The sequence below is a fragment of the Solanum dulcamara genome, chromosome 8 (assembly GCF_947179165.1).
Source record: "Solanum dulcamara chromosome 8, daSolDulc1.2, whole genome shotgun sequence".
Classification (NCBI taxonomy): Eukaryota; Viridiplantae; Streptophyta; class Magnoliopsida; order Solanales; family Solanaceae; genus Solanum; species Solanum dulcamara.
The window spans coordinates 1,849,310-1,861,439 of NC_077244.1; the positions used below are offsets into that span (position 1 = coordinate 1,849,310).

The following is a 12,130-nucleotide window of genomic DNA, read 5'->3' on the forward strand; positions in this document are numbered from 1 at the left end:
GATATCAAAATATCCTAAAGCGTCGTATTGATAAATCATATATCTCTATTTTCTTTTATAAAAAAATATTTGTGATTATAAATTTTTAAATATACATAATTTTATAAAGACTCACTAGTTAATAATAGTAATAACTAATTATTCTCTAATAAAATTCTTTCATATGGTATAAACATTCTCTTCACGCCAAACATGACTTTATTTTTTTGCAAAATTTTTTTCTTTACAAATGTAAATTTATGAATTAAATTTTATATTTTTTTAAAAAAATTAAATTACAATTTGAAATCTCAATATCATATTTCTTTGGGAGTACTTGGAATTTAATATTTCAAATTATAATCACAAATCGCATGTCCAAATACCGATATAAAATAATAACTTCATATCGAACGCTCAAATACAAGCTTAAACACTCAAACTAAATCATGTTTCAATTGAATACCTCAACTTTTAATAATTTATTTTTATCCTAATTTTCTTATAAATTGTGCATTTATTTTTCATATTTTTAATACATGATATTTTATACAATATAATAAGATTTTTAAAAAATACAATCTCTCAATATTTATCAAAACAATTTGCAATAAAAATTCCAAATTACATAGCTTCAAGCCACATCTTATTCTGTCAAAAGTACAGAAAAAAAAGAAGAACAATGTTATCTTGAATTCTTCAAGACAAAAAAAAACAAAAAAAAATAATCATCCAAACTGAAGCAAAGTAAAGAAGAAAAATGGCAATAATGATGAAGCAAGGGCTTCTTCTATGGAGTCCTTGTCCTCATTCTTTCTCACCCAAAATTCAATCTTTCAAACAACCCATTTTTCAGCTCACAAACAAATGGAGAAAAGAAGAAGAAACAGCTCTGTTAAAGAACTTTCTTATCCAGAAAAAATCTAACAAGAAAGGCATTGCCATTGATTTCAAGGTAAAATTGAACTTTTTTGGCTTATGGGTTTTGCTTATTTCTAGTTTTTGCTTATTGGGTCTGCAGCAAAATTGTTTCTTTTTTGTTTTACTTTTGATACTTTTGTTGGAGAGCAATGTCATGAACTCATGATCATTGTATTTTTTGTTTCTCGCACTTAGTGATGGAGACAGTATTTTAAGCTCTAGTTTGGCTGTAGATTATGAATTTGAAACTTGAAAATTTGAGTTTTTGAAAGTTGTGATTTTTGTAATTTAAAATTGTGAAAAGAAAAAAACTATGTTGTTTGAACTCTTCGAAAATGTCAACGGGTGCATGTTGTATCCTTCAAAAAAGTAGTGCATTTTTAAGGATCCGACACGGGTGCGCCATCATTTTTGGAGAGTCCGACAACATAGAGAAAAAGGGCTTGACTAGGAATCATGTTTAATGGGCAATATAATGGATGAGTATTGTTGTCGGCACAGTAATTTCAGAAGAAATACTAGACTTTGTGTTAGGTTGGAGTATTTTTCTCTATGTTTGGAATTGAGTAAGCTCTACGTAATGATTCTATTGGTTTACTAGTTGAAGAGTACTGTTGTAGCTTGTAAGAGTGGCATTGGTTGCCACTGCTATAAAGCTATAATGTAAAAGAGTTCTTATACAGACAGTTCAGTGAGTTTTTGTAGCCTGCTCTGCTCAGTAAGTTTTTGTAGCCTGCTCTGCACAAATGTGCTTATACTATATTTTAAAAGATAAAGACTCTATTAATCTAGTTTCTTGAAATGTTTCATAAATAGCATCATAAAAATAATCTGGCTTCTGGAAAATGTAAATGTCTAATCCAAATTCGTTCTCAATCCAGTAACTATGGCAAAAAAGTTACTTGTTGATCAGACTTCCTGGCTAGTATTTTAGGTGTGTTTGGACTTCGTCAGCTCACTATCTTTAATATAGCCTTTTTGTTGTACTGGAGCTGTCAATACTAGTATACCCTTCCATACTAGTAGTCGTAGGATTTCTCTGTCGATTTCTGTTACTATCTACGGTCTCTTGTACTTTGATTATCGCATTTTTTTTGGTGTAGTTACTGTTCCTTTTTTCTTTTTCCTTTTTAAATGCTTTGTCATGCTTTCTATAGTATTTCATTATTATCCCTTCACTTCAGTTTTTATTTTTGCCCGATCTTCTTTGATATGCTTTTCCTTCAGCCAAGGGTTTATCGGAAACATCATCTCTACCTCCCAAGGTAGGGATAAGGCCTGCGTACACTCTACCTTCTCCAGAACCCTCTTTGTGGGATTACGCTAGGCATGTTGTTGTTGTTGGAGCTGACAGTTAATCTAACATGCTTAATATGCTTTTTGCATCTTCTGGATGCCAGTAATGAAATTGTTTCCTTAAAAAGATCCTGGCTCCTCTTCATGTTGAACTTCAATTATGCGTATGACAGGAAATCTTGCAGTTAAGACACTCTGCAGCGACAGTAATCGTGACTAATGCATTGATGATGACGTCACCCTTAGATGCCTTGGCTGAAACATGTGAAGCTGATACTTCTCCCTTCAACATGCTCTTCAACATGCCCATACTGCTGCTTGTTGCGCTTATTGGGGCCACTGTTGGAGGTAAGGTGCTTAAATTATATGTGTAGTGCCCGTGAGCCCATCATTTTCTTCCTTTGCGGCCTGTCAACTTTGAATAGAAATATCATTGTGCCTGGCTGTTGGGGATTGCTGTAACTCTTTTAGTCATAGACTCAGTAAATTGTGAATTACAAATGAATATAAACATTACATACATGAGAGTATGTACAGGAAAAAATGATTTTCTTGACCCGAGGGTCTATCGGAAACAACCTCTCTAATCTCTATATCCTACCCTCCCTAGTCCCCACTTGTGGGACTATACTGGGTATGTTGTCGTATACATGAGAACATGTTGCATATGATGTACAGACTACTCTGTTCCAGAAAGGCATTCGTAAGATTGCATGGGGATTCAAAATTCAATCTTAAGAAGTTAAAAGTTTTTCATATCCAGCCTGATACATTTTGGAGATCTGCTTAGAACCCTGGAGTTCACCTGGGCACTTCATTCACCACTGCCAAAACACTTGATGAACTTCCTACTTACAAGTTGTCTTAATGAGATTTATGACCTATGCTGCTCTGACTCGGATGCGGGTATCCAATCAAGGTGTGGATCTAGATTCTAGAGGTCGAATCCTTCATAATCTGAATTTTAAGATTTGGGGGTACGGATCCAGGTACGGATATGGGTGTGGGGGTTCGGGTAAAATAATTCAAAATTCTGGATAAAGATCTACAAAAATATCCTAAAAAGTTGTGGGGTGCAGCCAATAATTCAATATTTTATTTTGAGAATATCTCCGGTTGTAGACGCTAGCAGGCAGCAACTAAAATTCAATCTTTCATTTTTCCTTCAAATTTTGTCATGGATTGTGGTCAAAATACCGTATCTTGATCGATCACACCCGTACCAGTATCATTGTCACGTCGACACTCGACACGGGTGCGGCGGCTAAAATGAAGAGTCTGGGCAACATAGTTCACGACTATGGTGAAAATTTCTATATCTGTTCATGGCAATGACCTCCAAAGGTAAAGGGTTGATGCCATTATGCAGAAGCTCGTGCCTTTCAGGTGCTCATTTAAAAATAAAATAGGAATCTTTGAGTAGCTAACAGAATAGACAATTGCATAGGTGCTGTAAGTGTGCTCTGTGTAAAAAATATCCCTGTTTTCTCTTTTTTAATTTTGACAGGAAGTATAAGATATGGAAAGGTTGTCTGTTGCAGCCGCCAATCATCAAGTTCTTCAGCCTATTCTGCAAGCACATATTTCAACAACAACATGCCTAGTATAATCCCACAGGTCGGATTTGAGGAGAGTAGAGTATACACAGACCTTACCCCTACCTTGTGAGGGTAGGGAGGTTGTTTCCGATGAAAAAGATAGCAGTAACAACAAGAAGATAATAAGATAAATGGAGTGAAAGAAATGAGTCAGGTAGTACTAGAGGTCTAAGAATAAGCAAATGTAAAAAAGATACTAATACCCTGATACGGAAAAACAAAATAAGCTCGGCAACCTACTAACCCTCTACTCTGATAGTTGACCTCCACACCCTCCTGAAGATGTGTCATGTCCTAGATAAGCTGAAGATGTGTCATGTCCTGACTAATCACCTCTCCCCATGACTTCAACAAGATCCCTTTGTGTATCCTTTCCCCCAGAAATTAGCCAACCTTATCTAGTCTCACTTTACCGTTCTCTTTATCTCCACATATAAATATCATATTGATGCCAGCGTCATCTCCATCACCTCAGCATATCCTTGTGATCCGTACATTAACAGTGCACTTATCTATTCCTTTTCTGTCAATTATCCACATTAGGTCACACCATTATACAAAAATGAGTAAAGCAAGCTAGCATTTGTGCTTTGCGATTACAATGTTGCATTCTTTAATATTATAATTGAAAAAGTTAAAAGACTTTTAGATGAGTGCAATTACAATAGTCAATGGTACTATATACTGAACAGCAAATTGGAGGACATAAGAATGCGATTTACTACAGAAAATTGAGCTTATTCTTCTGTTTTTCCTGGAGATGAGTAGGCATATCCTTTGGCATTAGAAACTAATGACACCAGCCTCCTAAAAAATGAAACTAGAATTTGGTAGATGAACTTGTGGATGGGCACCAGTGACTTTCTGTCCGTGACAAAAGACTTTCCAGAGTATTTTCCATGAGGGTTTCTTTGCAGGTTCTATTGTGGAACCCAAGCCTTAACAGTGTATTTTCGACGTTTTTCTCTGTCATTTGGTTCATGAAGTTTCACACGTCATGTGTATGCTAGCATCCTGTCTTAGCCAGAGCATGGTTTTCCTTGTTCCTATTTTGTGATTATCTGGTTTTTGATTGTTGTTAGTTGTCTGTGTATTCTCTGTGTTTTCTACATTTGTATTTGCAGGACTAGTTGCACGTCAGCGAAAAGCAGAATTGCAGAGGCTGAATGAACAGCTCCGCCAGATCAATGCTGCTCTACGAAGGCAAGCCAAGATTGAGTCTTATGCACCTAACTTAAGTTACGCTCCAGCCGGTGGCAGGGTTGCAGAAAGTGAAGTAATTGTTGATCCAAAAAAGGAGGAATTAATATCTCGCTTGAAAAATGGGAAGAAATTTCTTAGGAACCAAGCTCCAGATAAGGCGCAATTGGAGTTTAAAACTGCCCTCGACCTTGCACAAAATTTGAAAGAACCTTTAAAGGAAAAGAAAGCAGCTCGGGGCTTAGGTATGTCCATCTTCTTATTCTGTTTTAAGCCTTCTATTTCTTGATTGCACTTGGCCATGGAGAGAAGGTCCAGAAATCGATTACAACAACAACAACAACATACCCTTATCTTTGTGGGAGTAGAGAGATTGTTTCCGATAGATCCTCGTCTCAAAAGAAGGAAACTAACAACAACAAAACGCAAGATAAACAAAGCAAGTAGTAACATATAGTAGTAAAATGGAAGGATAAGATACTATTTCTAGAAATCAATTACTGCATAGTATATTTGTAAGTTTCAGTATGTCAGCATTTATTCGAATTAGCCGTGCAGCCTTCTTTGCTCTCACTTGAAGTTACTCCCCCTGTTTGCTTGTCCATTATTCCACATCGTAAGACTATATATATTAAGAAACTTGGAGAGAGAGAGAGAGAATTTATTAATACACACAAACAAGACCACATCCACAATGTTGTTCATTCCCTCGTGTAACGCGATATACCAGTGTCAAAGTTTTATGTTGGATTTTCCAGGGGCATCTTTACAACGGCAGGGCAAGTACCGGGAAGCGATTAAGTACCACTCGCTGGTTCTTGAATTATCGGCAAGACACGGAGAGGATTCTGGTAGCACAGAAGCTTATGGAGCAATAGCTGATTGCTACACTGAGCTTGGAGATTTGGAACAAGCTGCAAAATACTATGACCAATATATTGCAAGATTAGAAACTGATTGAGCAATAGCTAGTCTTTTCTAGATTGATATATTATGACTGTCAATCTTAGGGGAGATCATTCGAATGGTTAAATTGATGACTTCGTTTGGATCTCTTTGACTGAACCTAAAATATTTTGTTTTTCATGCATTCAAAGTAGAATGCTTTAGAGCCCAAGGCTATTCACTGTTTCTGAGGATTTTTGGTCCTTTCCATTTTTACTTTTGGATTACTCTTTTCCAGTATATCAATCTAGAAAAGACTAGCTATCGCTCGGTGTTTACATCAAACTACATTTGTTTACCATGATTAACGTAATAAGGATGCGAGAATAACAGTTTATATAAAGACACGTGTCATGTACTCATTGTGAGTAATAGGTGTGTGTGTTAGAACATGTCATAATTTGAGCTTTTAAATAAAATTTGCTCAGAAGTTTAAAGAGTGTTAGATTGATTCCGCCTCAATAGAATTGCCAACAAATAAAGTTGGGAAAGAAAAGAAAATATGAAGAAAAAAAAAAAAAGACTACACAAGCAACATGACAATTTCACTACACGATGATGACTTTAAGCATGTGGCTCACCGACATCTTGCTTAGGGAAGACACATTTTCGTGCAGACGATTTGGCTAATTCTATATATAACAATCTAAGTTTCTGCTAAGGTGCAAGGCAAACGTCCGCTAAACCTCACGAGATAAGGTTTTCAGATGAACCTTCCCTAAGAGCAATTTTCGAGACAAAAGCTAGTCATTCTGTTGATTCGAGGTAAAACTCCGATCCTGCAATTCTTTCCCTTAATAGTCTTCTTGTTGATTACACGGTACCAGAAAACAACAATCCCTTCATTGTTGATGTTGTAAAATGAGTAAAAAATGGTTTGTTCGATTGCTTTGCTATCACTGTTCTTGAAATATGAAGGCATATATGAAGGAGAAGTATTGAAGAAAACAAAGATTCCAGTGTAATCCTGCAAGTAGAATACAGAAAGGTTAGGATGTATGCTGACCTTACCCTACGAGACTTGATATGCAGAGAATAATATGAAAAAACTCCAAACTCAACTGGACTATAGGAAGAACCTTTGTCAAGGAGGGAAATGGTAGCTCTACTAATATGTAGAAACCAGATTATCAACATAGGTTCACCAACATAATACACTTTTTCCAACTTTTTCTTCCTACGATGAAGCAAAGAACGTTTTTAACAGCATTAAAAGTAATAAAAGGATGCATAAATAAAAACACAATAGAAGAAAAGCAAACGCAAAATGTCATTTGCTCAATGTAAAACTGCTAACTGAACCAGTCTAATTCTTCCTTCTCTATGCTAAACTGAAAGAGTCATCTTTACTTGCTTTGTTTCTTCATTGCTTCGTCAACAACCCACTTATCAAACTCAGTCAACAGACTATAATCAGCATTATCAACAACATTGCTCGACTTCTTGGAAGAACCTTCAACACCAGTGTCATCTTGGTTCACATGTGGTGACTCAAGAACTGGTGCGGGATGGCTTGATTGTGTCAACTGTTCCGGTGTGATGTGATCTGAAACCACGCAAGTATCTGGAGGAATCTGAGACTTAGATACGTCCATCTTTTCAACCTCTTCCACAGGATCTCCAAGTTTCTCCCCACCCTTAACATCACCAATAGCACCTTCATTCGCTTTCTCATTATTGTCCTTGTCACCAATAGAGTCCTTAGCATGCTCTTGCCCTTCACTGCCATTGTCTTCACTATTACTAAACTCACTAGAATTGCTGTCGCCATGTCTGTCATGGGGGTCATTTCCTCCATCAAGCTGTTCAAAAAGAAAACAAAAAACATCATTATTTTCAAGTATATGCTGAAAAGACAGCACATAATATAGGTGGAATCCAGTGGAAAATAAAAGGATACCCTACTTTGCCCATTACCTCAGAAGCAGTCTTTTCTTCTTGTTTCTTTGACAGAGACTCGATGGCTTTAAAAACATTTGTGAAGGATGCCCTTATGCAGTCGTTGAGCAATGCAAACTCCTTGTTGAGCTGGTGAAACATAGAAACAAGGTTAAAAAACTGTTATGTATGAAAATTCAAATGTTAAACTAGAATAGTCCCCGAGTGTCCGTACCATCTGAATCTCAGTCTTCAACTCCAACTGTCCGTCAGACAGTCTTTTCAACTCGGTGCTCCAGTCATCATTGTTCAAGGGGGGTTTAGGTTTGGTCTTAGGCTGCTTCCTACTTGCTTGAGGAGGTGGGTTGCTAAAGTCTTCATCACTAAGATGAACATCTCCAGATGCCACCTCGTTAACCCTTTCATTTTCGATTGATTCAGGTAAACCAAGTGTTGTTTTCTCAAATTCTGTTGGAGATATATTCCTCAGCTTCAACTACATAAAAACCGTTAACATCAGTAGAGAAACTTTGATTAATATTCCTCAGCTTCAATTCGTAATTAATAACGTGTAATAAACTTTGAATACACCACAGATATACCTGCCTAAAATCGTATATAATATATTACATGTATAACAAAATATTATATATAATGTACTAGAAAAATAACCTAAACAAGAAAACATTAGCACAAGTAGAGACTAAAATGATTCATAATTAACATTGTTTAATAAACTTTGAATACACCATAGATATACCATTCTAAGCTGGTATATTAATGTAACTACATGTATAAACATTATGACATACTAGAAATATACCATTAGTATATATTTTTAAACTGAAAAGAAATCCTACATTAGTGAGTGCATGAATGGTCTATCATAGTGTATATGTTAAAGGGCAGCCCGGTGCACTTAAGCTCCCGCTATGCGCAGGGTCCGGGGAAGGGCCCGACCACAAGGGTCTGTTGTACGCAGCCTTACCTTGCATTTCTGCCAGAGGCTGTTTCCAAGGCTTGAACCCGTGACCTCCTGGTCACATGGCAGCAACTTTACAATAAAAAAAAATAACTGCACTTTCCAGTAACCTGATCCTGACTCTGGCTGAAAATCCTATCCAACAATTCCTTAAAACTTGGCTGCTTTGTAACTTTCCAACTAAGTATGCGGGGCACTTTGTCAGCAACTCGGAAAGCAATCTTATTATTAACATAAGGGCAACACTCATAAAACCAACACTGGAATGCCAATGGTAATCCACCAAGCCTGTACATCAAAGGCTTCCCCTGCAACTTTCCCTTCATAGACTTCAGTGTGGCTTTAAAGACAGCTTTACCCCAAGGATATGAATCATATGCACCGCTGTCAACGAGCTCAAAATCATCCCTTGAGATATGTTTACGACTCACAGTGGAGAACAAAAATGTGTGAATGAAATATAGGACAGCAATCTTGACTGCATCCTCATCGGATTTCCATCTCTTATTATGGAAGCATTCAATTAAGGATTGCTTAGGCACCCTGGTAAGTTCAGAAAAGTATGTATTCATTAACTGGCCCGTTCCATTGGAATCATAGCATTTATAAGCATCGCCAGTACACTTTAACCCGGTGATAATCCCAAACTCAATAAGCCCAAATCGCAGCGTGACATCTTTCATTGATATCCACATCGCATCCTCTTCCTCCTCAACCACCTCCCTCAACAATAGGGAGTGTGCCAACTGATGCTGTACCACTACTGGCGGCAAATCAAGAAAATGCCCGAAACAGGTTTCCCTAAACATCTGAATCTGCCTAGCATCCAACTTCTCATTCAACAACTTAACAGCATCAATATTAGTTTGTGCCCCAACCCTTGGGTGGTAACGCTTGACCGGTCGAACATAAAAATCCCCAACCTACATGACAATGATACAAATATATGTTAATACACAAGAAAGTTGTAAAATATGTTGTACTGCTGATATACAATTCAAAAGTACAGCAAATAGTACATATATACAGTTTTGCATCCCCTTTTTACACTGTATACTGTATAGGCTAAAGTGGTAAACAGGCACTAAACATGTCTGTGTCTTTCATTTTGACGCTAAACCTCATACTTGTTCCTATTGAACACTTCAAACCTTAACAAATGCGTACCTATTAGACACACATTATACAAACAAATATATTATTTATACACTCCCTATTACTGCTGATGTACAATTCAAAAGTATAACAAATAGTACATATATACAGTTTTTGTATCCCGTTCGTACACTTATACATATACACTTAAGTCATAAGCGAGCTCGACCAGCAGGAAAAAGTGTTGGGGTGAAGCCAAGAAGAGGGTGACCACTTTATTCGTCAAGCGAATGATCATCGCTTCACGGCCCACTAAACTTGTCCGCATCTTTCATTTTGACTCCTTAGACACAAATCATACACACAAATATATTATTTATACACTCCTTATTGTACTGCCAATGTACAATTCAAAAGTACAACAAACAGTACATATATGTGGTTTTGTATCCCATTTTTTTACACTGTATACTATATAGGCTAAAGTCATAAGCAGACCACTAAACTTGTCCTCCTCTTTCATTTTGACACTACAACTCAAACTCGTTCCAATTGAACACTTCAATCTCAAAATATGTGTACCTATTAGATTCACATATCATATACACGCACGCAACTTAGAAGGAAAATCAAGAAAAGTAATGTCTGCCTCTGATATTTGAATACACACACATCATATACAAAAATACATACCACATCTTTCATTTTGACACTGGAACACAGACTTCACTTCAATCTTAACAGATGTGTATCCATTAGACACACATATAATACACACACACACATACAACTCAGAAGGATTTGAATATACAAACATCATATACACAAATACACACCGCACCTTTCATTTTCACACTAGAACTCAGATTTGTTCCAATTGAACAAGTAATCTTAACAAATATGTACCTATTAGACACACACATCATATTCACACCCATAGAACAACAACAACAACAACAGTGTAAACCCACTACAAGGGGGAAATGGGGAGATAGAGTTTCCAATCGACCCTCGGCTCTAGAAAAGATACACACATCATATATAATCTATACAAGCATCATATACACACACATACAACAACAACATTGTGATCTCACTACAAGAGGGAAATGGGAAGGATAGAGTTTCCAATGGACCCTCGACTCAAGAACAGATACACACATCATATACACATATATATCATCTATACACAGATCACATACACACACACACAAAAGTATATATACTCATCATATACAATGTATGTATACACATGATATACATCAATTAACAATAAAAAAAATGAAAAGTACCACCAAATCCTGGCTCAAACGATTCTCCTTCTCTTCAACATCATACACCTTTCTCCTTTTAGGATTAGCAGCAACACCCACATCAACATTCTTCAACCGCTTCCTCTTTTTCGATTTTTTCACATAATTCTTCCCATATACCCTCGATTTCTTACTGATAAAATTTAGGGTTTTTTTCGTAATCTCCTTACGAACAACACCCGTTTGAGATCGGGTTCTTCTACTACTAGAAACTTGACCATTTTTCACAACCAGCGATTTTGATTCCGGCGAATTCAAATTCGGAGAATTCTCCATTTCCATTTCGACTTTTTGAGACGATTGAAAACTCAAAAGAGTCCAAACCGCTGAATTAAACCCTTGACTTGCCACTTTTTCTTCGATTTCACAACTCACTGAAAACTTTTTTTTGCGAATTTTCAAAAAAACTGATAAAAATTGAATCTTTTTGCCAATTCTCACAGCCCCAATTTGAGATGAACAACAAACAGAAGATTTAACAATGGAGGAGAAAAGAAAGGGTTTATGTAGGAAAACCTGATTTTTGAGGGCTTTTTTTTTTTTCAGAGATGAAAGTCCAGTAAAATTAAAAATGAGAGTAGAAAAAAATAGTAATTTACCTAAATCTCGAAAAGTCGAATTACTATACATCCCTCATTGTATCAAAATTATCCGATTTTCCTTTTTTTTCAATTTTTCACATACATTAGTGATGTATTTGATACATCAATTATCTGTATATTAATTAATGAAGATCATCTATGTATGGATAGTATCTTAATATAAGGTATATTTGGTTCTTTAAATCAATTACTGATTTAATTAATGAGATTAATTTTGTTAAAAAAAATACGGTTGTGTACATGAAGATTCAAGCCAAAAAAAAGAGCATAAATTCAAACCAAATTCGATTTCAATTTTTTTTCCAGTTTTGCTGATATATA

At 36.1% G+C, this 12,130-nt stretch overlaps 2 protein-coding genes across 3 annotated transcripts; one reads left to right on the forward strand and one right to left on the reverse strand.

Annotated features, from left to right (window-relative positions):
* Positions 1–615: 615 nt before the first annotated feature.
* Positions 616–6,133, forward strand: LOC129901573 (protein FLUORESCENT IN BLUE LIGHT, chloroplastic-like). Of its 2 annotated transcripts, none has more exons than XM_055976807.1 (4): positions 616–934; positions 2,382–2,544; positions 4,919–5,239; positions 5,753–6,133. In XM_055976807.1, exons 1-4 carry the CDS (start codon positions 740–742, stop codon positions 5,953–5,955), a joined length of 882 nt encoding a protein of 293 aa, XP_055832782.1. In that variant the 5' UTR covers positions 616–739; the 3' UTR covers positions 5,956–6,133. The 2 variants fall into 2 exon arrangements, with proteins under 2 accessions (XP_055832782.1, XP_055832781.1); XM_055976806.1 differs by having other exon boundaries at positions 617–934; positions 2,370–2,544.
* An 886-nt stretch (positions 6,134–7,019) lies between these two features.
* LOC129898846 (uncharacterized) lies at positions 7,020–11,837 on the reverse strand. Its single transcript, XM_055973548.1, has 5 exons — positions 11,187–11,837; positions 8,910–9,722; positions 8,053–8,313; positions 7,857–7,967; positions 7,020–7,741 (listed from the first exon to the last, which is right to left on the reverse strand). Exons 1-5 carry the CDS (start codon positions 11,835–11,837, stop codon positions 7,286–7,288), a joined length of 2,292 nt encoding a protein of 763 aa, XP_055829523.1. The 3' UTR covers positions 7,020–7,285.
* Between the last annotated feature and the right edge of the window lie 293 nt (positions 11,838–12,130).

Bases quoted from the DNA above. Each gene is read 5' to 3' on its own strand.
- LOC129901573 (XM_055976806.1), top strand. From the start codon at position 740: ATGGCAATAATGATGAAGCAAGGGCTTCTTCTATGGAGTCCTTGTCCT. The intron at 935-2,369 runs GTAAAATTGAAC...TGCGTATGACAG, and splicing joins GCATTGCCATTGATTTCAAG to GAAATCTTGCAGTTAAGACA. The intron at 2,545-4,918 runs GTAAGGTGCTTA...TTGTATTTGCAG, and splicing joins TATTGGGGCCACTGTTGGAG to GACTAGTTGCACGTCAGCGA.
- LOC129898846 (XM_055973548.1), bottom strand. From the start codon at position 11,837: ATGTATAGTAATTCGACTTTTCGAGATTTAGGTAAATTACTATTTTTT. The intron at 9,723-11,186 runs GTACTTTTCATT...ATTGTCATGTAG, and splicing joins GTTTGAGCCAGGATTTGGTG to GTTGGGGATTTTTATGTTCG. The intron at 7,742-7,856 runs GTAATGGGCAAA...CTTTTTGAACAG, and splicing joins AAGAAAAGACTGCTTCTGAG to CTTGATGGAGGAAATGACCC.